General features: G+C 52.0%; 1 protein-coding gene across 1 annotated transcript in view; it reads right to left on the minus strand.

Annotated features, from left to right (window-relative positions):
* RUNX3 (runt-related transcription factor 3) overlaps positions 1 to 23,187 on the minus strand; it is a 35,342-nt gene extending 12,155 nt beyond the window's left edge. The window contains exons 1-3 of the mRNA XM_010000597.1: positions 23,037 to 23,187; positions 18,610 to 18,714; positions 1,353 to 1,517 (exon numbers count right to left, since the gene is read on the minus strand). Coding sequence (XP_009998899.1) covers positions 1,353 to 1,517; positions 18,610 to 18,714; positions 23,037 to 23,148 — 382 coding nt within the window. The 5' untranslated portion in view covers positions 23,149 to 23,187. The remainder of the gene's footprint in view (positions 1 to 1,352; positions 1,518 to 18,609; positions 18,715 to 23,036) is intronic.
* Positions 23,188 to 24,041: the final 854 nt, after the last annotated feature.

Raw genomic sequence — 24,041 nt, forward strand, 5'->3', positions numbered from 1 at the left:
GACGCTCTTTGGGTTTCTGGCACTACAGGGGACTGTGCTAATTTAAAATACGCTTTTTTTTTTTTTCTTCCTCTAAGAACCTCTTTCTTTATTATGCAGCCAATGAGGCGAGCCTATAAAACTCTTTCTCCCTCTTGCTTTTTAAAACAAAAATCAAATTATAATCCTACACAAAACACCCAAGTTCTTCTCATAAAGGCTGCTAATATCAATTAAACATTCCAAGCATAAAGATTTGCATTTCAATGAGAAATATATTAACTTTTCACTCTAATTTTGGGTTGGGAGGAGCAGGGCAGCTTTTACAGTTCAGGTAATGTTTTTGAACATGTTTTTTTGTGCCTGAGACACTGTCTTTGCTAATGACACTGAGGTTTGCAAACATCTGTAAATGTCCCTTCTGAAAACGTAACGCAAAAGGCTTTTGGAACTTTTCCTATGAAACCTTCCAAGAAGGGCCACTTTTCACCCAAACTCAACATGCAGACAGCTTGGAATACCACCCCTTCAACACCCATGAGTATTTCTGCTGATTTTCAACGGAGAACATCACCAAAATGCCTGGAAAAGGAGCATGTTTCATGTGTGGACAGGAGAAGGGTCTCTCTTAACACACCCTGGTGACATCTCCCTGTGCTGAGAAACGCAGCAAGCTGAGAGCAGCAAAGCAGCTGGAATTGGGGCTGAAATTCAGAATTAGCAGACTGACCTCTCTCGGGTAACTCTGGTGGCAATTCCTACCCTCTTTCCTGGCAAGAAGCTCTGATGCAGATTCCCAGGGAACACTTGAGGGCTCAACTCTGCTGACGGCAAACACGGGAAGAGCAAAGCCTCCGTGTGTGAGTGCGCACGCGTGCGCCCATGCAGGTGTGCATACGTGTGGGGAATTATGCTGGGGCTGGCTGATGGATCACCAGACTTGGCATAAACACAATGCAACAAGATAAGAAACCATTTGGATTAGCATGTAAAGTATAATACACCCTTTCTAGTTGATGCTTAACCGACTACGCGGGTGCCTTCATGTCAAAGAAGCTACTGGATTCAAAGTATGTTGCTCTAATCTCCCTCACATTCCTTCTTCAACTGCTCAGTTTTTCCTAGGACCCCATATCTAATGGTGCACAGAGCAAAAATGCTTGGGTCTATGATTCAGCAAGGAAACCAAACGATCCCCTCCCCAGCTTGTCCTCCAGGCAGGGCTCCTTACCCAGGGGAGAGCTGGACTCCGGCTCTAAAACACCACCTGGAGCCAGGCTGGCTCAGCTGGGATGGCTCCTCTCCCTGCCTGGCTCTGTCGGGAGCACAAGGGTTTGGGGTGTGATGCCAGGTTGGGGAACCCAGCCAGTTACCTTGTATTGGAGTCTGAGCCTGGGACCCAAAGTGGCTTGGGGTGCTGAGGGATCCACGGGGGTTGGGTGTTGTTGGGGTGACTCTCATGGACTGGCGCAGCCGTTCCAGCTCCCCGTAGCGGTCGGTGAAAGGTTTGGCTTGGTCTTCTAGCTTTTGTCTGTGCCCTGGAACATGATAAGAGAGTCTGATATCTGATCAGTTACCCTTTGGCTAGAAAACCCTGGTTACACACAAAGACAGCCCAGCCTCCATCTCCTGGTTTGCTACAACGCAACGCGTGGCAGCGCTGTTGGGGATTGGCTTTCTGGGGGCTTTGCACAGCACACACCCACAGGAAGACCTTGCAGGTCAGGCAGAGGAAGCCTGTTGAAGAGGGGACACAGACCAACCCATGCAGGAGGCCCCAGATCATCTGGCAAGACAGCATCTGACCGAGGAGCAGGATGTGGGCACCAGGGTCAGGCTGCCCTGAGCTATGCCTAAGTGACCAGCCTCACACCAAGCAAGGAGGGCAGGCACACATCTCCTGGCAGGGTGATGCATAGAGGGAACCGGCAAAGAAAACAAGGAATTTAAGTATTTTCTACAGCATTTCCTCACTGTACAAGCTCCAGCCCCCTCCCCAGCTCTGCCCACCCAACAGGGCCAGAGCCAAGTAGGGCTGGAGAAGGTTCTGTTCCTCTTTTCCTACCCATAAAATGGGGAGACTATTCACCTTCCTCCCCCAGGCAGAGCAGCAACTAATGAGCACTTGTAAAGCACTCCCAGCTCCTTAGGTAGCAGCTGCTGGAACAGGGCAATAATTATTAAATTTATGCTAATTGTCCCCAGGCAAGAGGCGCATGAAATACACTTGATGCATAACTTTCGCATTTTACTATATTAATCACCACCGAACGGCTTCACTCTCTCTCTGGGCCGGATTCCAGTCTCAGTTACACCCGCACAAAGCTGGAGGGACTCCAGAGAAGCCAGAGCTGCTTCAGTTTTACATCAACTCCAGGTTCAGACCTTGGATTCTCCTTGCTCTTTACCTGCCGCAGCCAGACGGCCGTGCAACACCCCCAGCTCTTTGCACCTGCCATGAAAGGACCTTCCCAAGGTGGCAAACGCCTTATCCCAGCAGAATTGGGAGCAGAGCTTGGGGGCACTGGAGGTGTGCAGGCATGCCAGGGAGGTAGGAGAAGAGCTGGGAAGAAATCCTCCTGCAGCTCTTCTGAGAGCTGAGCCTTATCAGATCCAGCCCTACAGCCCAACATCCACCAAGCTCAGATCTTGGTGGCTTTTAAGAATCGACGCATTTAAATGGTGAAAAACGCAGCCACCTCTTGCTTGTGCCCCCACCTCCCTCCCTCCTCACATCTGCACAACATGAGCTCGGTGTCAATTTATAGCAAAGTCACAGAAATTCCAGATTTCCCCCTCCTTAAATGTGATGTCTGATATCTTCTGGTCTTGCATTTGCTTGGCTCATGGAGCTCAGGATGCCCTTGCCAGTCTGCCTGCAGAGACACCGGACAACTTGGGCAGGAGGAGAGACCATCAGCTCCAGAGGGGATCTCATGCTCCCAGCTGAGCTCCCTGTCACAGCATCCCCCCTTGGGTATCCCAACAGCAAGCCACCCTCAGACACAGTTTTTGAGGGGGTTTGACCCTCCCCTGGGAGCTCCACATCCAGCTGAGCCCAACCATCCACCCCAAACTCTACAATCCCCAGGCTCCTGGGTGGGTAAAATTCTGGCACCAGAGAGCAAAACTCAGTGAGGACAGACTCCCAGCAGAAAGCAAAACCCAGCAGCATTTTGAATACGTGCTTTTCCCACTGTGTGAAGTAAACCAAGGAAACCTCAAATCAACACTATAATCTCTTCTAATCTCTGTGCATCCCTAGACCTCGAGCATCTCTGCCTTATCTTGAAGGCCTCCAGAGACACAAGCAGCATCTGTCACACAGCACTTGTGCTTTCCCCAGGAGGGGAAGCTTGTGCAGTGAGGTGTCCTGTTTTGGTCCACATTTTTTCAGTATACATTTGAGCACAGAAGAAGCAAAATAGGTTGAGGTTTTCACCTTTAACCAGTTTTCTCAGGCAGATCTTAGCAGAGAAGCCAAAAGGACTTCAAAGCCCGAGTTCCACCAAAATTTAATGGAAATTAAATCCTCTGCCGCTATCTCAGCTGAAACCCTATCCTGTGGTAATATCTGGCATGTGACGGGGAAAATCCTGAAAAATAAATCAAGTGATCTCCATGCTGATAATGTTTTTAAAGATTATTCAGCCATACGACTGAACTGAGGGCTTCATGTGGCTGCATCATGCTGCACTGTGGTTGCTCTGGTCCCCACGCTGTCTGAACACGGAGCAGCCCCGTGGGGGATTTAAAGCCTCAAGTAAATAGCAGTGCTGTTACTTACATCCTCTGAAAGGGGCTGGTTTGTGGGGAGACCCAGCAATTACCAGCAAAAACCCCAAAACCCTAAAACTATCCTGATGAAAAGAAAGTAGAAAACTTGATGCAAATAGAAGTCAAGGCAAACACATGGGCTCATTTAGCATGAGAGCCCAGAGCAGAGTTGTGGTGGGATCAAGGCCCTTTCCATCTCTCCTAAACCCTCTCCGGTTCGTATCCGACCCCATCTCCATGGGTGGGACCAGACAGAGTTAAAATGTGTGAAACAAGGCAAAGAACGAGTTAAAAACCACCAGCTTGGGCTGCCAACCTTCTTTGGTACAGGCTGTCTCCCCAGGACTTCCTGCCACTTGTCACTTACAGCGAGGGACGTCAGACTTTGTCACGCAAGAGAGAATTGCTATTAATGGGTTTCTTTCATCAGAACAACCTGAGCTTTTTAATTTCTGCAGTGGTTGGCTTCATTAAAAGCCCTTCCCCATCTACCCACAGCTGTCACGGAGAGGAAACCAATGCCATCAAGTGAACAATAGCTCATACCTTAGAGAAGAGGAGGGTGGTTTCTAAGCTTAACCCAAGGACTGACTCAAAGGCTCCCGATGCCAGTGGGTGGATTTTCAATCGACTTCAAACAGCTCCAGACCTCATCCCCAGAAATCTGTCAGAGAAGTCTCAATCACTTCGACCCATGAACTTTTGGGGCATGAAACCTGCTGTTGGGTTGGGAGATTGTTGCACTGCATTTCCAGCTGAGCTAGCCCTGGCTTGCAGGTCAATATTTATGGAAACAACAGTCCTTAGTACTATGAAATAGTGGCAGCTGCTGACCTCAGGCACTTCTTGTCAACAGCACAAGGGTTTTAGGGCTGGATCAGGTTTCCGAGTCAGTTAAGTCCGATATTGAATATGACATGATGTAAACATGGAAAGATCACCTACGATCCTGATGTAATAACAAGATCTGTATCAGCACATCAAACAAATGATCCCATTGAACACTTCCCAGCTGGAAGAGCCAATGTGAATTTGACACTTTAGGCCAGTAATAAGAAGCATACTGGAAGTTTTGGGTGTTTCCTTGGAATGCAGACAGCGAAACAGTGTGTGCCACACTGGAGCTCAGGCCCTCAAAGCTATGATTTAAAGACATGTTTTCTGCATTAAAACATTTCAAAGACCAAACAGACCCCACTCTTCCTTCTAGGAGTGTGCAACCTGATGTGGCTTCTGAAGCTGGGACCAGGATGAGGTTTCCAGACAGCTGGGGGGTGGGTGTCCATGACGTTCACCAAAAGCAGCTAATTTCCCCAGATTACTCCGAGGCAGAATAGAAAGTTGATCAAAGGTAGAAAGGGGCTCCAAGAACATCATGGTTTGAGTGATGTTAAAATCTCAGAACTGGTAGATTTGATTTGGAAAAACACTCTCTGGGGTGCCTGGTGGTCCCAGTCCCCTGATTTAACTGTGTTTCTATGTAGATGGGGTTACTTTTGGGAGAGGCAAGGAGCTGCACAGCCTGCTCTGTGCCCTCAGTGGGTTTGGATTTGGGTGTCATGTTTGTCCCTGTCCTCCACCGTAGCCCAGTGCTACCGAAGGAAGGGAGAGCAGCTGAGGGGAAGTGGCTTGGCCCTCCCCATGTGCCTTGCTGTGAAGCACTGGCAGCAAGCTGGAGCAAAGGAAACACAACATTTCAGCACGGGGGGGATGTTCATTAACACATACATTGGCAGATCAATTCCTTAGCTCTGCTGAGGAGGAGACAAGAACCAGGAGATGACAGTGTGGGCTGGAGCAGCAGCTTGAGCAGAGCCATCAGTGGCCACAGAGGCCTCCACTTGTCCACCTTCAAAGGCTCCAAGCACCCCACTGGCACACTCCCACCATCCTCCACCTCTGCTCAAATATTAGCAGACAAACTCCACAGCTCAGCTGAGAAGGAGCTCAGCAGGAGCAGGTGGTGCAGCCATGCCACGCACAACCCGGTGGCTCTGTCTCCACACGTCGGTGAAAAGGCCCACAAGAAAGCAATCAGCAGTGGATACAACTCCAGCTCAATGAGAAAAACACCTTTCAAATCCCTGTTGTAGCTCTCAAAGTAGGTACTTCAGAGAGACACGCCAATTCTCTACAGAGGGTTGAATTTTTTCCCAGTCTGAGCCTCGGCTAGACTATCAAGTCCCAGCATGTGCTCCAGAAACAAGCCACATGTGAAACGCCTGTGTTATGGGAACAGCAGCCCTGTCCCTTGCAGCAGATGTTGGGGTGGTTTCATCTTTGCACACCTATAACACAAGATGTGAACATCCCTGAGGTCTTCCCTGGAAACCCACCTCTGGCTCCAGACTAGTCATGGGAAATTCCCAGCCCAGAAGAATTTGGTAGATCCCCACGGCCAGGGAAAGAAGGAGGGGAAGGACAGTGTGGAGAAAGGAATGGAGCTGCCCACAGTGCTGGCAGCTGGAAAGGATTCAAACAGGACATCTCAGAATCATAGAATCATCAAGGTTGGAAAAGATCTTCAAGATCATCAAGCCCGACCTGCAGCCCTACACCTCCATGACCACTAAACCATCTCCCTCAGCACCACGTCTACCAATTTTCTGAACGCCTCCAGGAACGTCACCTGCACCACCTCCTTGGGCAGCCTGAGTGGCCTCACCACTCTTTCTGTGAATAAAGTGTTCCTAATATCCAATCTGAACCTCCCCTGGTGCAAATTGACCCCATTTCCTCTTGCTCTATATCTGATCACTAGGGAGAAGAGCCCAACACCCACCTCACCACAACCTCCTTTCAGGGAGCTGTAGAAAGCAATGACGTCTCCCCTCAGCCTCCTCTTCTCCAGGCTGAACAGCCCCAGCTCTCTCAGCCTCTCGTCATAAGACCTTTTCTCCAGACCCCCAATCAGCCTGGTTGCCCTTCTCTGCACCTTCTCCAGCATCTCCACAGAGGAGGATGAAGATCACCAGCAAGCAGCAGCAGCCAACGAGCGCCAGCGCCGCTTCATCCCCCTTCTAGAAGCAAAGCCCAGAAGTTCACAGGAGGAAAAGGTTAGGAGGAACCGTCTCCTGCTGCCGAACAAAGTCAAGCACAGATAACTCATTATTCACATGTTTGAAGCTGGCCTGCTTACGCCATTTGGAAGGAGAATCAGTCACGACGGGGCTTTGCTTTGGTTTCCTCTGGCTTTCCTGAGACACTGCTGCTACTGTCTCCCTCCAGCCCGGAGAGAGAGGGGAGTGTGTCGCAATGCGCCTCAGCTCGCACGGCCTGGCAGGGGATTTACACCAGCTCCAACAACGAGAGGAAAAAAATAGTGGAAGGGGGGGGTGGGAGGGGAGGGAATTTGAAAAGAAAAGAGAATTTTTAATTTTTTTAAAAAATAAATTAAAATAAAGATTGCTGCTAATTTATAAAGCTTTGTTGGCTGGTGGTGGTCCGAGATGAATTGGCTGCCTCTAACAGGATGAAAATAAATATCCCTCTTTTTGAAGGAAATAGGCTGGCTCCCAGCCAGCTGGCAGGAAGCACAGAGATATGTTGCATTTACTGTAGGGTTGGGTTTTTTTTTTACTGTCTGAAGCTCCAGCAGCAGGAGAGATGTTCATTCTAGGCAGCCTGGTATTGATTAGCTGGCTTTGCAAGCCCCTTGTCTCTCCTCACTTGAGATTAGTCCCTTGCCTTCACCCTACCCACCCTGGGATGGGAGGCTCTGCAAGCAGGGCAGCTTCTGACCAATCCTGTGGTGGCCTTTTATTACACTGGGAGACCCAAAACTAAGCCCTCTCAATGAAAACAAAGCAGGCCATTAATTCAGATATTTTAAAAGAAATCCAGGGTAGCATTTCCAAAAGCTCCTGGGATGAGAGAGCCGTGACCCATGTTCAAATCAAAAGTAACATCACACCCAAATTTCCATGCAACTTTGGCACAAATCCATGAAGGACACAAGCTTCCCATTCCCAGGGTTTCAGTGGGGATACTGGGTCTTTCTGGATTTGCAGAACTATTTGAAGCACTTTACAACACAGGTAAAGCTGGGGGTAATTTCAGCAGCAGCCAGGGTAAAATTCACCACCTTGAAGGATTTAGCCCACTCGTGCCTTGCTGAAAATCCCCACAAGTGCTTTCCTGCATCTTTCCATCCTTGAAGACCTCTGGAAATCTGGCTCTGAAAGTGCAGAGTGAATTAGGTGGCTTTTAAAACTTCTGATTTGCAGATCTGAAAGTTTCACAAACCATCAGACTGACGCGCATCTGCGGGAAACACAGCAGCTCTCATCTGAGGGTGCAAAACCCACCAGCCTCACTGGCTTCTCTGCAGTTGCTCCCATTTCCAGAAAAGCAAAATTCATTTATGGGGCGTGATCCAGTTTTCAGGAAATTAGGCAAAACCCCTGATTCAAAGATTTCCAGGCTGGGTGCTTGGAAGGACAGATCTCGAGCACATCCAGCTGGTATTGCCTCAGTCACATCTCACATCAGATTTTCAGCTGCATGGATGAGCTGTCACTCCATGGATCAGTGGAGGGATGCCAATTTGCAATGAGTTAATGCCTGCTATCTAGCAACTGGAAATGGGACCTGCCTGGTACCAGTATAGCTGGTTTTTCCCCCTTAATAACCTGTTCCATTAGGGCAAGCACATCAAATTCCTTTGGGCGACACTGGCTGAGGACTCTCTGCCCAGGATGGGAAGGACCCTCTGCTGGGTTCAAACCTGCACAAACAATGTGCCGTGGTAGAGCTGATGGATTTGAGCTGTACCCGGTGTTGTGGGGACGGAGCAGTGTTTTGCCAGCTGGGCTGGGGCTCCCAGTAACACAGCACAACCCAGCACAAACCCAAACTTTCCCAAGATTTGAGGGTGCTGAGCACTGGGTTTCCCCTTTGCCCTAGGACAGAGCTGGAGCTGAGCCCTGACATTTGAATGTTAATATTCCCTCGATCCCAGGACTGAGCTCCAAGCTGCATCTCCAGAGTCAGGCTGGTATGTCAGATAATTACAGCTCCCACCAAGCTGTGCCAGCACACACAGCACAATGCCATAAGCAAGAGCCTGGAGCAACCCTACCTGCACAGCTCCCCTCATCCTCCCTGCAAGGCTTCTTTCTCCAAAGCCAAAAAAGAAAGAGCTAAGAGGGGCTAAGGGCAGGCAGGGGGGCTGTGCTGGGCTCCACGGCTGCTGGCAGCACAGGGTGCTGAGCTCCTGCCTGCAGGTTTGGGATGCACTTGGCTGGGAACATCCATGCAGAAAGGCATGGGATGGAAACCTCCATGCAGAGAGGCACAGCAGGATGGGGCTCAGCTGCTCAGCACCTTCCCACTGCCATCACCCTCTGTGCAAGGACTCAGAGGCCGATAAAGGCAGAGGGGTTGTCCTCCTCTCACTGGGTTCTTCTTCCCTCCCTTCTCTCCCACTACAGCATGTAGAGTCACTGGAAAGAGTAAGAGAAAATAATAAGAAACCCTGTCTAAGCACCTTCCGCTGCAGGATATGATTTATCTCTGGCTGATGGCAGAACAGGTGACTGGTCTCCGGCAGCGGAACTGAAGGGTCTTAGGAACTAAATTTCATCTCGCTCTGAGTCAAATCCTCTTCCTCCCTCTGCCACATCATTAAAGTGATTGGTTGTGCTGATAAGCCCTTTTGAGAGGGAGAAACGAGATGTGTCCTGCCCTGACATCTGATCTTGTGGTTTTGTTTGATAGTTCTGGTCCTTTAGCTGTTGTCTTCCCTGAAATGAAACTTGCCTTTTAACACTGACGTTCCCCCGCCCCCCCCCGCCTCTTTTCCAATCACTGGTGTTTCACACTGTCCCCCTGAGCCTGCAGATCCTGCCTGAGGGGAACGGGGCCACATTGCATTAATAAACATGCAACACACACAGTCCCTGCTACAGCTCAACAAGTCCTCACCAACAACAGCCTCCACCGACGTGCAACGCTCCCACATCACCCACTGCCCAGCAGGCTGTTAGACCCACTTTACAAACGGGTAAACTGAGACATAGGACAAAAAATCCCTTGGAGAAGGGGTGAAGCTTACCAAGGTCCTTGCTGCAATGCTCACAAATACCCTTTTTTTAGTGCTGACACATCCCATCACTCACACCCTGTCCCAGCTTTGCTCAGCCCCGTTTGGGCTGTGCCTGAAGGAGTTTGGACCCTGCAGGAGCTTTTTCTGCTATTTATTTGTCCAGCAGCTCACACAACTCACCCCCATCCACAGCATCAAAACATCACTGAAATCCTCCTAGAAGAAGCCTTAAACTTCATTCTCCAAACATCACCCCTCCACCGAGGATCCTTTTGCTTCAGTTTAATCTCTTCCAAATGCAGCATCAATGCCCACTTCTCTGATCTGGATTTATTTCCAAAGCCAGAGCAGGAATTCCTCTTCCACCCCAGCTGAGTATGGTGCCCTGGGGTTTTCCTGAAGCTTTGAAAAGCAGGAGGTGTTGCAACCAATTCCAACAAATGAATGAGAGCAAGAAGAAATTTGCTGTTCCAGCTCCCAATACTCCTTTGCTTAGAAAATATTGATCAACTTTACATGAAATGGTTCTGAAGTTATTATGCACCAGGTGATGACAAAAGGAGAAGTGGGTTTTACAACATGTGGCACATTAGATCATTTGAGGAGTGAATTTACTGGGCCCCATGTAAATTTGCTTGCTCTATTAATGCTTCTTTTGAGGCCAGGATTATGGCCTCGAGCTGGAGCACCAGAAGCCCAGGAGGTGCCAACCCATCGCTCTGAGCACGGTTGGGCAACTTTTATCCCTGCTCTGCTCTTCCCAGGGAACACTCTCCATGTACCCAGCACCCAGCTGTCCCCTGGAGTGTCCCCATGCCTGGCTGAGGGGTCCCCACGGGGCTTGGAGGGTCTTGCACAACCTGACCCACAGAACCCCAGTGCTGGGCAGCTTTTCTCCCCAGGGGATTTTTCTCCCCTTCCCAGATCTGCTCCCTGACTCCCCCTCGCCTCATCTCTGCGGGACTGGATCCCGAAGGAGTTAACTGGACGGCAGCGCCTATAAGAAAGGAGAGGAGGAGGTAGTTTAACATAATTGCTCGCCATGCATGTATCAACAGCGGCCCCGAACTGCCTCTGCAAGAAAACAATGCCCTGGACGGTCTCGGCAGATACCAAAGGCTGCGCATTTCCCCGCTGGGATCAAAACACATTAGGGATGGGAACACAAACAGAGAATCCCTCCTCCGCAGCAAGTACCGATCTGCAGGGGCTTCCGCCTGAACCCGGGAGCCCCGGGCCGGTGTCTCCGCATCCCTGCCCAGCCCCGGCTCTGCCCCGCGCTGCGAGAAGCGGCTGCACCCGCAGCCTTTGCCCGCCTGCTCCATCCCAAGGAGGTTTTTCATGGATCTGGCGGATGGAGGGTTGAGAGCTGCCTGGGGGGATGTGCAGAGGTGCTGTGCCATCCTCCCAGCCCCGCGCCACAGCCAGTGTTGGCTTTCCATGAGTCTCCATCCAAAGAGCAAAAGGGACAGGGAAGGGTGGGATGGAGCTGGGCAGTCTGTGCACAAGGCAGAGAGCAGCCCTGGCTCTCAGCCACCATCCATGCCAAGTGTCCCAGCCCAGACACCAACAAGCCCAAGGGCAGCTGAAGGGATGGCAGAAAAGCCACCAATAAGCCTAAAATATTAAAATACGTTGCGTTCCCACTGAGGGTTTCCCACGCCTGCCTGGCTTCAGGGCACCCAAAAAAATGCCCTTTCACTCCTCCAGGCTGGACCCTCTGCAGGGCTGGATCAGCATGGGAAGAAGCAGGGACCTGCACAGGATCCATTCTCAAAAATGAGGCTGCAGCATGGCCAGGACTGGCCTGATGTCCCCAGACAGTGTCATCCCCCCCTGTGCCCAAGGGGCACCACGGGGAAGCCCCCCAGCAGGTCGCCCACCAGCACAAGCGATGCCCAAAGCACCTGGGCGGTCACATGGAGCAGACAACATCCATCTGGAAGGGCCACAGCAGATCCAGAGCAAAGACTTCATAGGGAAGAGAGAAAGTGTCATTCAGGATTTCCTCCTCTTCCTCCCCAGGGAAGGGGACAGGTCCCAGAGTGGGAAATCAGCATATTTTATGCACCGCATTTTAAATTAGAATAAATTACACCAACTTTACATCAACAAGTGACTGTCCAGGAAGTGATGAGATTATTTATTTAAATGATCTTGTTCATTTGATTGTTTTGAGTTTGTTTTTTTCCTTATTTTTTCCTTTTTCTTGGCTATTTCCCTTTTTATTCCTCCCAATTCCCGGACGAACTGGGAAACGTCTGTGTATTTATATCCAGCTAAGGCCAACCAAGGGAATATAACAAAAGACCCAAATAATACCCAAAAACTATCACCCCACGGGAGCACTTCACCAACGAGCCTGCTTTTAATTAGGGAAACATCTCAAGTTTTACACATCCCCATGAGGAAGCCTTTTTGCCAAGATAAAGATCTGGAATTGTACAATACTGGCACCACGCAGCCCTCGGCCTGGGTCTCCCTTTGAGCTTCTAAGAAGTGCAAGACCCTCAAATAATTTATTATCTCTTCTCCAAGCCTTTGCCAAAGCCATATCAAATCTCTGAGGGTAAAAGGCACAGCAAACCCAAAATTCCCCACGGGAATATGGCACTAGGGGATCATTTTGTCCTTGCTCCTCTTTGGCTCCCATCTGTAACCCCTTCCGACTGCCTCATCCTTCCCTATTTAAGGCTGTCCCACACTAACCCACCCATGCCTGCCACTTGCTAGATCCTGAGTTCCCTGTGTCCCAGAAATGGGAGAGCTACAGATTTTACTGCCACCATGCATCACCCAGAACCTCCCTGCAGGGTTCCCCAGCCCCACAGAGCTCTTCCAGGTCCCAGTCTCCTCTCCAAGCAGCTCACCACACAGTCCTGCACATCCTCTTTCTCTCTTGACCTCAAACTTAAGCATCCACCAGGAATAAAAGGGGAAAAAAACCACCCCCACACCTCCGACTCCTCAGAACTCAAGAAAAATGGATTCAGATGGACCTTAAAGAAATAAAAAGAGTGAGAAAGGCTTTTCCAGGATGGCTTGTGGAGGTGCTGGGGCTCGGGGAGCCAGCGCGGCGCTGGGCGTGGGATGAGAACCGAGATGGAGGCAGCAAGATAGGGGGGTGTGGGCAGGGGTGCTGAGGTGTGTCCCGGCTGGACGGGGTGGTTCAGGGCCCTGCTGTTATCAGTCCAGCTTCCAGATGGATAGAGAAGCCACAACGAGGTGTGTGTCATTCCTGGGAAGTGCTGATTCAACCCTTTCTCCTCCCTGGCTGCCACCCGGGCAGCACAAGTGCTGCTGGAGGAGATGTCCTCACAGTGGGGCCACAGGAGCCCTCCTCCTGCAGCAGCCCAATACTGACAGTGGCAAAGCCCTCTGGTTTCACAGTCAGGATTTTCCCCCTTTCCAGTCGATCTTTCTCACAGTGTTTTGGTTATTTTGCCCTTTACTTGAAGCCAAGAGCCCCAAAGCTCCAGGGAGCTCCAGGGCAACCCAAGCTGCAGCCTGGCACCCACCGACCAGCAGCACCTCGGCGACACACGTGTCACCAACACCTTGCACAGGCACAGACAAGGGGGTTTCCACCCTCCTCAGACCCCAAACTCTCAGTATCCCAGCCAAGAGCTGTGGCTGGGGCTGATGCCTCCTGCGGGGGGCAGGCGGGGAGGGAAACCCTCACCCAGCTGAGGCTCTCGAAAACACGAAAGCAAAAAAGCGGCGATTCTTGGAAACGACTCAAGAGCCGTGGGAGGTGAGAAGCTTTTCCACCCACCAGCTACGTGCTGCACAAGGGGGGGAGCCAGAGCAGCGGCCGCCGGGCTGTCCCCTCCCGGGTGGCCCCAGCGCTCCCGCCCCAGGGACCAGGGGGAAGGAGCCTTTTGGGGAGGAAAAGCGGCCACAGCGGGGGTCTGTCCCCAGCTGAGGCTCTCGAAAACACGAAAGCAAAAAAGCGGCGATTCTTGGAAACGACTCAAGAGCCGTGGGAGGTGAGAAGCTTTTCCACCCACCAGCTACGTGCTGCACAAGGGGGGGAGCCAGAGCAGCGGCCGCCGGGCTGTCCCCTCCCGGGTGGCCCCAGCGCTCCCGCCCCAGGGACCAGGGGGAAGGAGCCTTTTGGGGAGGAAAAGCGGCCACAGCGGGGGTCTGTCCCCCTGCAGGGCTGCCCCAGAACATCCCTGCAGCGACAAGATGGAGAGGGGTGATAAAATGCTCTTGCCTGGCTGGGGGGAGCTCAGCCACAAGCCCCCTCCTCCTCCTGGTGCAAGCCCAGCAGATGCTGCAGCACGAGGACACGGTCCTGACACTCACTGTGGTCACACCAACTGGGGACACAACCAAAAGCACCGAGTCTCTGACACACGCACCCAGAATGAGCCGGGTGGGAGACCCTGACAATCATCCCTGGCACCTTGTGACCATTTGCAGCAAGTGGGCAACAAGGTGGGACACAGGGACACCACTGCCCCTTGCTCTTCAGGTGTGAAGCCACAACCCTTCCTCATCCTCCATTGCATCATTCAGCCCTGGACAGGAGAAAACCAAACTGCAACATAAGAGCAGGGAGATGTGTGCAAGGGCTGCAGTTCCTAGTGCCTCCCTCCAGCAAACTGCTCCCTCCTCTACATCCCTTCTTTGCTTTGGGGGTGAAGAAAAACACCTCAGTTCACCCAAACTTACACAGCATTACACCTTAGAAAGCAACTTGGCACATGAAGTGGTCCAAGCCCTCTCCATGGAAGCTGCCTCACACTCTCACAGCCCCAAAGGAAGGTTGTTACCCCAGGTGAGCACACCTGAATTGAGATGAACTTCCCCAGCAGGGGTACAGTGGGTGCCCAAGTCCTTTTGGTCTCCCTCTCCCCCTCAACACAGTAGCCAGGGTAGAAGGGATGAGGTGGGAATCAGAAAAAAAAAAAAAAAGGAGTTAAAGGCAAAAAGGAGTTATGAAGGGAGAGAGAGGGGGCAAAGGAGACTGAATGGCAGGAATGAAAAAGTAAAACGGGAGGAAAGACACTGAAAAGAGAAAAAGGACTTTGCACAAGAGTTCCCAGATGGGCAGAAAGGGGCTGCAAGGGAAGGATGGAAGGAGGAGTGCAAAATTAACAGCAGAGGTGGTGAGAGCAGAGGGAAGGGAAGGAGCAAGGGAAGGCTGCCAGCAGGTGGGTGCCAGGGGGAGGCCCTGGAGATGCTCCCATTTCCCCAGGAACAGACTAAACATCCCTGTATAGCTTCCAGCTATTCATTTTTCCATGTTCTGCCTCCTGTGGATTATTTTGCAAGCAGCTGTGGATGCGGGAGGGCTTTGCACCAGGGCTGCAGCTCAGCTGAGTTGGGCTCCTGCTAAATAAAGAGCTGTAGAGAAGGGGGGGGAGAGAAGGAAATTCCACAGGAAGTTCAAATATTTTATTACTTCCTGTTTGTACAAAGTATGTCAACACTTGGCACCCACTGCGCCATTTGTTTAGAGCTAAGGTGTCGGCTTGAAAAAAATGTCCTTTTTCTCTCCAGATCTAAGCCTGAAAGAGCCTGAGCACAAGACAAAATAAGATCTTGGAGTGAGTGAGCAGGGAATATTGGAGGGAACCTCTCAGGGGATCTGCAGGGACCAGGAGGGAGCAGCTGAGGTGGTGGCTTGGCTGAAGCCACCGTCATTCTCAGCTGCTCCTCACTTGGCTGTGGGTCCTTCAGACAGACACACGTGGGTCAGTTCAACACTGTGGTCCAGCTGTCCTGGTGCCCCCAGCCAGGCTCCATCTCCCAGCCCTGCAAGGGCTGGGGCTGTCACCCACTTCCCTGCCATTCCTTGCCCAACTCTGCTCCTTTGCAGCCTCCTCAGAAGTTGTATTTTCTTTTTTTTTTTTTTCCCTGGGCACAGCTTTAGTTACAAGACTTGCTCAAGGGCTGAGATGAAGCGATGGGGCAGGGGTGGAAGATGAATGGGATGCTCAGAGGTGGGGCGTGGAGCCCAGCCACATTGCTGACCCAAAAAACCCCACGAGAACATTTGCTGGAGGAAATTTCGCCGCAGCTGAGCTGACGATGCCCAGGGCTTTCCCAGGATACCCAGACAAATGGGCAATTCTTCCCACATTAAGGGTGAGCTTTGCTGCCTGCTCACACCAGCCCCTCCCCAGCACAACACACACCACGTCCTGCTCACTTGTAACTCTGCAGCCGAGAGGGGGGGGGAAAGAAAAGGATTTGATGCACATCCTATAAATATGTAAATACATATATATGTAAAAAAGTAAACAGACACACACAAATTGCAATTCCTGCTCTCGCCTCCCAAAGCCGAGCAAGGGAGGCAGCACCAGCCACGGTGTGGGGCCGAAGGTGGTTATTACAGGGGCTTTCCCAGCTGCCAGGGCCGGGTGCTCCGAAGGGCGCTGTGCCCGAGAGCCACCCAGTGGCAGGTTAACCGGGAAAACCACCCTTGGTTTCCAGGAGCGAACCCAGATCATTTTGCAAGCCAGTATTTCCACACCGAGGGTTTCTGCAGAGGACTGCAGGGAGGGAAGGGCAAAGGTCATGATTTTAATATTATTTTTTTTTAACATTTCAGGTTCCTTAGGAAATACAAACCAACAGAATGTGGCAAAGAGCATTTTTTTTAGTGTTTTGGTTGGTTTTTTTCTTCTGGCACAAGACACTGGACTTTCACCAAACATGAATTCAAGACCCAGGGTCAAGCTGGGAACTGAAATATGACCTTTCCTGCCAGCAAATCTACAATAACCTGAAAAGCATTCAGAAAAAAACTCAACTTGAGTCTAAACTCCTTCAATCAGCAGGTTCTGGGGTGCAGGGATGGGGGGAAGAGATCAACCTTTGGGGTGCACACAAGGCAAGGGCACAAAGCAGCGACTAAACACCCCACGGCTCCTCAAGGAGCCTGCACCTGCAGCACAAACATTTTGAAGTCCACAAATCAGGTAAATTAAAAAAGGGGGGGGGGAGAAAAATGCTGACCTTGCAGCCTGGGCCAGCACCCCAGGGAGGGCATCCCTGGGGCACAGCGAGGCAGAGGCAGGGGGAGCTGCTCCAGCTCTGGTTTCACCCAGTTACGCCAAAATGAAGGCACAGCCCCAGCTCTGAGCAGCACGGGGCCAGCGTGCCCAGGGCTGGGCCCTCAGCTCCCTGCCCAGCCACGGAGCCTGAGCCTCCGTATCAGAAAATTTAAATTAAAGATGGGGAGTGATGAGCAGAGATGCTGAAATTCAGGAGGGGCGGGTGTGATTCAGCGGGGGTTTGGTGGGCGGCGGAGTCAGAGCAAACCAAACGCCAAGAGTAGCAACTATCTCACCTTGTATTATTATTTATGTATTCCTGATTATTATTATTATTGGAAAGGCAATCTGATGCAGCAGATAAAGGGGCTGAGGCAGGAGTCAGGAGACCTGGTTTCTATTCCTGACCTGGAAGAGTTGTGAAATTCCCTGCCCAAATCCTGCCTGCTTTCCCCTCCCAGCCGGGGCTGAGCCCATTCCCAGGGGTTGCAGAACCCATGTTTGCTTGTCTCACCCCCACAACAGGGACCTGCAGCACCCACATTTGTTTGCCTCAGCCCCACAAGAGGGACCTGCCTTGTGTTTTCTGGCTCAAAAAGAAAAACCAACAGTGTCACATTGCAGGCTTTGCAAATCCAGCCCCGCAAGTCGACAGGCTCCGTAAAGCCTCTCTGGCTCCAAAATAAAAATCAAGGGGATAGAAAATTCAAACCCTGGTGCAAATAAAACCCCCTTGCCAAGGTAACAACCTCCACCTGGCCTGACTTCAAGGGGCCAAACAACAGCATCAACAGAAAATATTTTCTGAAGCATATTTAGAAGGATCAAACTGCTTCCCTTCAATTTGGGCACCGACAGCTTCACATGTGAAGGAAACAAACTCTGCTTTATAGTCCCTGGTAGTGCTGAGTGAGCAGGAAGGAGAAGCTGGAGCAAAAAGCTGCAGACAGGGTCCTAGGGATGAGGACCCACCTCCTAAGGGGGTCCCGCAGAGCACAAAATACTCATGGAAAGAGGAAACTCCTCCAGCTGATGGCATCAGATCACGGGAGATGCCAAGGGGAGCACAAACCAGCCCGATGCCAAAAACCAACCCGGCGAGATGGGTCTGCAGCCACCTCTGCAAAGAGCCACCCTCAACCAAGAGGCCCTGTCCCACATCCAGGAGAACCTACTCGATCAAAACAAAGACGTTTCTGTGGTTGAATCATCTCTTTGGTTTTCTCAAGCAACCCAGCAGCCCCCGGCCGGAGCCTTTGACGAGCCGAAAGCGAAACCACCTCTAACCCAAAAGGGGAAGGTGCTCGGCTGAGCTCTCCTGGGCCTGTGTGGACAGACAGGCAAATACAAGCTCGGTGTGGAGAAAATCTGCAAACATTTTCAGTTTAATCACTCGCCTCTGAACCTGGGCACAGCACCTCTGCCTTTGTAACCCTACTAGAAACATCCCATGTACCTATAGAATCAAATCCTCTGCGTTTCTGCTCTCCAAGCCCAAAGCATTTTCCCCCCTGCCTTCCAGCAACATGAGGATGGAGCTATAAAACCATCCCTCCACGGTGGGATGCAGAGCATGGTGGGAGCAAGTGAGCACAAACTATGAGAAAATAAAACACAAGCAACCAAGTGGTGCTCACTCAGGGCTCAGTCGGCCAGACCAACACCAGCTCAGTCCCCCTGCTCACTGCAAATGGGACCTTTATCCTGCATCCTTCAGGCACAGAGAGCTCAGCCCACCCCCAGCACCCCCTCCCCGTGCTGCTCAGCAGCTGCCAAATAAAACATGTCACTTACTTCGTGGCTCCCGGGGTCCATCCACAGTCACTTTGATGGCTCGATGATAAGTGGCGACTTGGGTGGGGTTGGTGAACACGGTGATGGTCAGGGTGAAGCTTTTTCCTTAGGAGGGGAAAGGAAATAAAACACAAGAGAAATGAGGATATTCACACGGGTTCAGCTCTTGTGGGAGCAAAAGGCTCCTGCCGGGGCGGGCTCAGGCGCACACATCCGCGTCCACCCAACTCCAACACACACATCATTTAGTTTTATGAGACGTTATTGCCGAGACACAAAGCTCGGCTGCTCCCGCTGGGGCTCAGCTGGCTGCAGAGAGAGGCTTGGACCCAGTTCAGAGCGGGAGCCAGGACCTCCTTGGGTGGAAAAGTCACTTGTGTCCCCCCCCTCCCCTGCCCTGTCCCCATATCGACCCCTCCACCCACAGCAGCTTCCTGGTGCCTCCCCGCTCGGATGTTTCCCCTTTTCCCATGGGAATCCAGCACTGAAATGTGATGCTGGACACAAGATCCCCCTCTTCAAGGGATGGATTTGGGTCGAGGTGCCCATCAGATGGTCCTGTGGGATCAAGCTGGTGAGATGGCAGCAGTATGCAGGTGATGTGTGCTGGTGTCTGTGGGAGAGCCCGGGTGGTTTTGGCCCCACGGAGGTGCCTCGGTGGGGAGGTGTGGAGGGAGCTGCGTGTGGCTCTCAGCCCTCTGGGCACCCACAGCCCACATGCAGGGACCAGAGCCAGAAACTGGAAAGTACAAAACCAGAACAGCACCCAGCCAGCTTTGGCCACCAGGAGTGGCCACCAGACAGGTGACCCTGCTGGTTGTGGGGACTGTCCCCCTCTCCCAGCCCTGACCAGAGAGCAGGAACCTGCTGCTGGGAAAGGGCTGGTGGGGACGCTGCGGGAGAGCAGGGGCTGCTCCCGGGCTGGGCTCCAAAGGGAAGGGCCTCTGCTCTCCCACAGCCTCCCTGGATTCAAGATTCCCCTGGGTGAAGGAGAGAGGCTGCACACAGGGGAGCCAACCGCTCTAACCACCCTCATCACGGTGGGACTGCAAAGGTACCGCGTATTCCAGAGGTAGAAACCCCGCAGGAATCAGGCTGGAAATGCCCGTGCAAGAGCCCTCAGCTCCGCCAGCCTTTATTTCACAAATAAAAGCCGTAAGAAACCACCTCCCTTCCCTTTTCCCCTAAAGGGATTAGAGCTTTTCAGGTCCCGACCATCATCTCTCGGCAGGGTTAGACCTGAGAACATCCACAGCGAAACAAAACCGTTTTGATACAGCTAGAAGCCAAAAAAAAAGAGAGAATAAACGGAAAAACGAAATTCTCTCCTCCAGAGAACACCCTGCCATCATTCCAGGTGGGAGAATCGCTCTGCGGGAAACCCAGAGGGGAAATGCTGCCTTTAAAGCATCGATCCGTGCCCTTCCTCAGCTTTCCAAACAGGACTAAACTCCGCACAAACCTTTCAGCTCGTTTCCTACACGAAAAGAAAAAGGATTTTTTGGTGGTGGTGGTTGTCGTGTTGTTGTTCCCCTCCCACAGACGATTTTAATCCCAAAGAAGCGGTGCCACCGACAACCTGCAGGAAGAGCCGCCGCAGCCCGGGGAGCACAAAGGCTCCCGGCGCCTGCCCAGCCACGGCAGAAACAACCAACGCCGAGGATTTGTTGGCAAAAAACATTTGCAGAACCGGAGCGCGGGAGGGGGAAGATTATTAGGAGCAATTATTTGGGCAATTCCAGGGGAGGGAGCCCCCTCGGTTTGGATGCAGCCGGCTGGTGAGATTCCTCAACCCTCCAGCACGCCCGGGGAGCTGAGCCCAGCCCAGCCCAGCCCAGCCCGGCTCCCATCTCAGGTTTTAATTCATTTCTTTTTCAAAATGCTTCATTCTCCATGTTCCATTCCCGGCTTTTCAGTTTCCCCCCTCTCTGCAGATACAATTCCCTCTCCGGGGAGAGCGGCTGCAGCACCGACCCTGCCCGGCCCATTGGTGTTTTTTTGGCGTCTCTTAAAGAGCTCTCAGAAAAAATCCTCCCATGAATCGAAAAAGACAATTATTACTCAGCAGCATTTTTACTCATTTCCCGCCTTCTCAAGAAGCCGGGCTGAGGTTCCTCATTCCCACAGTTCCCCAACACCTCTGCGGTGACTGCTTGGGGCTCCTGGGGGGGTTTGGGAGATGCTCCGGGGGGTCATTCCAGCCGGGAGAGCCGGGGGGATCCACTGGATCCAGCGGGATTCACTGGATCCAGCGGGATCCGAGCAGGAAAGAGATGGGGTTTTGCCCTTATTTTTTTCCCCCTTGAGCAAAGCACAGAGGAAAACGGGTCCTTCTCCCTCCCTTTGTCTCGCACATGGAAATGGTAATTTTTTTTGGACGAGAGGAAGGGTTACGGACCTGTTCTTCTCTGCTCAGCGCTGGGGAATGATCGGCTTTAATACTAAAAATACCCCGATTCTGAAGCATTAAAGTCACCTTTTCAAAACTGCTTCTGATTTTCCAGGGCTCCTGCAGCCCGTGCGCCCTGCAAACATCCACACACCGGGTTCACACCGACACTTACACACACCCAGAGCTCTGCTCCGACAAAACAAGATCTCACAGCCAATCCAGATTGCTGCCCGAATAAACGAAACCAGCACCGGGCTTCCCCGAGATGCAGCCAAACAAGGGAAAGCAAAGACACGCGAAAATAAAAATTCAATAGAAACGATTTTTCACACTCAATGGATCTGAAAGAGCCCCTGGCTGGGAAAACACGGGGAACTAAACACACACTCAGCGCTGGGAGAAAACCCCACTGTGTCTGTCGCCTCCACGCCAGGGAACCCCAGGGGGGTTATTCCTCTGCAAACATTACAAAGCCTTATCCCACAATAATATAGATATTTCAACTAGCAGTAATTCAGCACCTGTGTTACCCTCCTCGCTGCAAAGCCCGTTAGAGGCAGAGGAAACGTTTCCACTGCTGTAATGAGTATTTGCCAGGACTCTGCCCGAGGAAGGAGACTCTTCACCCAGGTGCTTTCTCAGACTATAAACTACTGTTAATTGGGACTGCAGAGAAGGAAAGTTAATAATGAATTCAAGAGTCAAGCTGAGATTGGGTCAGTTTGGAAATTTGTGTAAGGAGGATGAAAAAAAACACCAACCCACCCAAACCAAAACACCCAACAGAGTCTCAGAGCAAAAATTGATTACAGTAAATGAAAGCTGAATTCATAGAAGAAAAACATTTTTCCATCCATCAACCTGCAACCAGTTAAGTGCTGAGTTTTAAAGAAACTGCAACCCGGAGAAGGAGCCAACAGGAAAAAGGAAATGTATGAAAGAATGTAAACTATTCAAGTTTCATAAAGAGGAACAAGTAAACAGTTATTACATGCAAATAATCCCTAACATCACTGCTTTGAATTAATGCAGAGAAGTCAAAATATATCTGACACGGTGTGTGTGCATTCAAAGCCTTTGAGCAAACGCTGCCACACGGCCATTCAGATGTAGGGCTCTTATTTTTGTTCAACTGGACCGTTCAGCGCTTCGATCTGCGGTGCTTAGTGGTGATGAAGTGCTGAAATGTTGTTTACACCGTTTGAAACGCGGGTTCCAAACGGCTGCGGGGGGTGCAGGGCGGGCAGGGCTCGGGCCCCGACACCCGCTCAGTGTTTTCAGGGGATTTGTTTCCCTCTCCTGGGATGGCACAACGCGATTTCCTTGACGGTTTTGCTTTGAAATAAACCCCAGCAGCGCGATCCGTTTCAGGCCAAACGGCAGAGCCAAACTCTGCGGCCGGAAAGGAAAAGTTCTCCCCTTCTTTTTCATGCGGGAAGAAGGGGGAAAAAATGAGGGAAATGACACCTCCCCCCTGATAAAAAAACAAGGCTCCCGGGGGTCTGTCCGGCTGCAGCACCTCACGGTTGTAACGAGCCCTCCTGCACCCCCGGCTCCCCGCATTTCGGGGTTCTGATTTGATTTGTAACACTTGATTTTCCCCCCTATTCACGCACGAGCTGCCAGGTGGGTCATTGCCCCGGGCTCATCCACCTGCGGGGGGATGCAGAGACCCCAGCCCCCCCCTGCCGCCTCTCACCTCGATTCATCAGGAGGGTTTGGGCTGGGAGGGACTCTCCTACACCCCGGCGGAGCTTTTACACCGAGGTGTTTGGGGTTTTTTTCCTCCACGGTCCCTTCTCTAGAGCCCCGGGGCAGAACATCCCACCCGGGAACACCTTCGGGGCTGGGGGGGTTTCCCCCTTGTCTGACAAACCCAGCAACGAAACATCCCGTTAAAATCAAATAAACCAGAAAGCAATAAAACATCTATTTTTTAAATCCTCTTTTTTTTGTTGTTTTTTTTTTGTTTTAATTTTAAAACAACCCAAAACGAAATAAAAAGAAGGCCAACCGTTTCCTGGCCTGTACCTACCCCTGCCGCTTCTCCCAACAAATCTGAGGTCGTTAAATCTTGCCACTTGGTTTTTCATCACGGCGGAGGCGTTGCGAAGCTCCGCCGAGTAATTTTCGTCGTTCCCCGCCATCACCGTGACCACCGTCCCGTCGGGCACGTCCCCGAGGGCTACGACCTAGGGCAGGACCGCAGGGTTTTAGGCTAAAACCAACCGCCTTCGGAGTCCACCTGATCTATTCTTCTCTCCCTCTCCCTCCCCTCAAAACCAAACCAAAACCAAAAGTAACCCGAGCCCCCCGGGAAGGCTGGAAAATGGGAGGGGGAAAAGAGCTTTAAGAAGGGGTTAAAAGAAGCGAGGAGCTTCCGTGGGGCACGGGGGGGTTCCCGCCGAGGGGAAATGGGCTTTTATTTTGCTTGATTCGAGGAATAAAACCAAACCAAACCTGGTTGCTCTGCGGGGGAACAGCGCAGGGGAGCGCGGAACCTGCGCCCGAGGGGCGGGGAAGGGGATCCCCCTGCCCGGGGAGCAGCTCCCCGAGCCCCCAGCGCCGGGATGACCCTGGAACCCGGTTTGCAAACCCTCAGCCCACCTCCCCGGGACTGCCCTGCCGCCCTGCCCTGCTCCCTCCGCTGAGTTTTTTGGCCCCGAAGCCCCGGGGGGCCCAGCGGGGATACCGGGCCCGGGGGGGCCCCGTCGGGGCTCGGGGAGCCCGGGCCGCTCAGCGCGGTGTCTGCGCTTCAGCTCTTTCTTCGCTTTCTTTTCGGAGATTAAATCTGCCTTCCCTGCCTCTCGCTCCCTCTCCCAGAAAGGTAATTAACCTCCACTCTCATTAAACTTCAAAGTCGCCTGAGAGCTCCTAACTGTACGGAATATCTGAGATGCTGTGACCGCGGGGCAACGCGGAGACTTGATTAAAAATAATAAAGCGGGTTCCCTTGAAGGTGATGTCAGGAGCGAGTTAGAGCGAAAGGGGCGGAGGAAAAGAGGCGAGCGGGTCGGAGCGAAGGGCCAGCCCGGAGCCC

Source organism: Chaetura pelagica, unplaced genomic scaffold (assembly GCF_000747805.2).
Source record: "Chaetura pelagica isolate M959 unplaced genomic scaffold, ChaPel_1.0 scaffold676, whole genome shotgun sequence".
Taxonomy (NCBI): Eukaryota; Metazoa; Chordata; class Aves; order Apodiformes; family Apodidae; genus Chaetura; species Chaetura pelagica.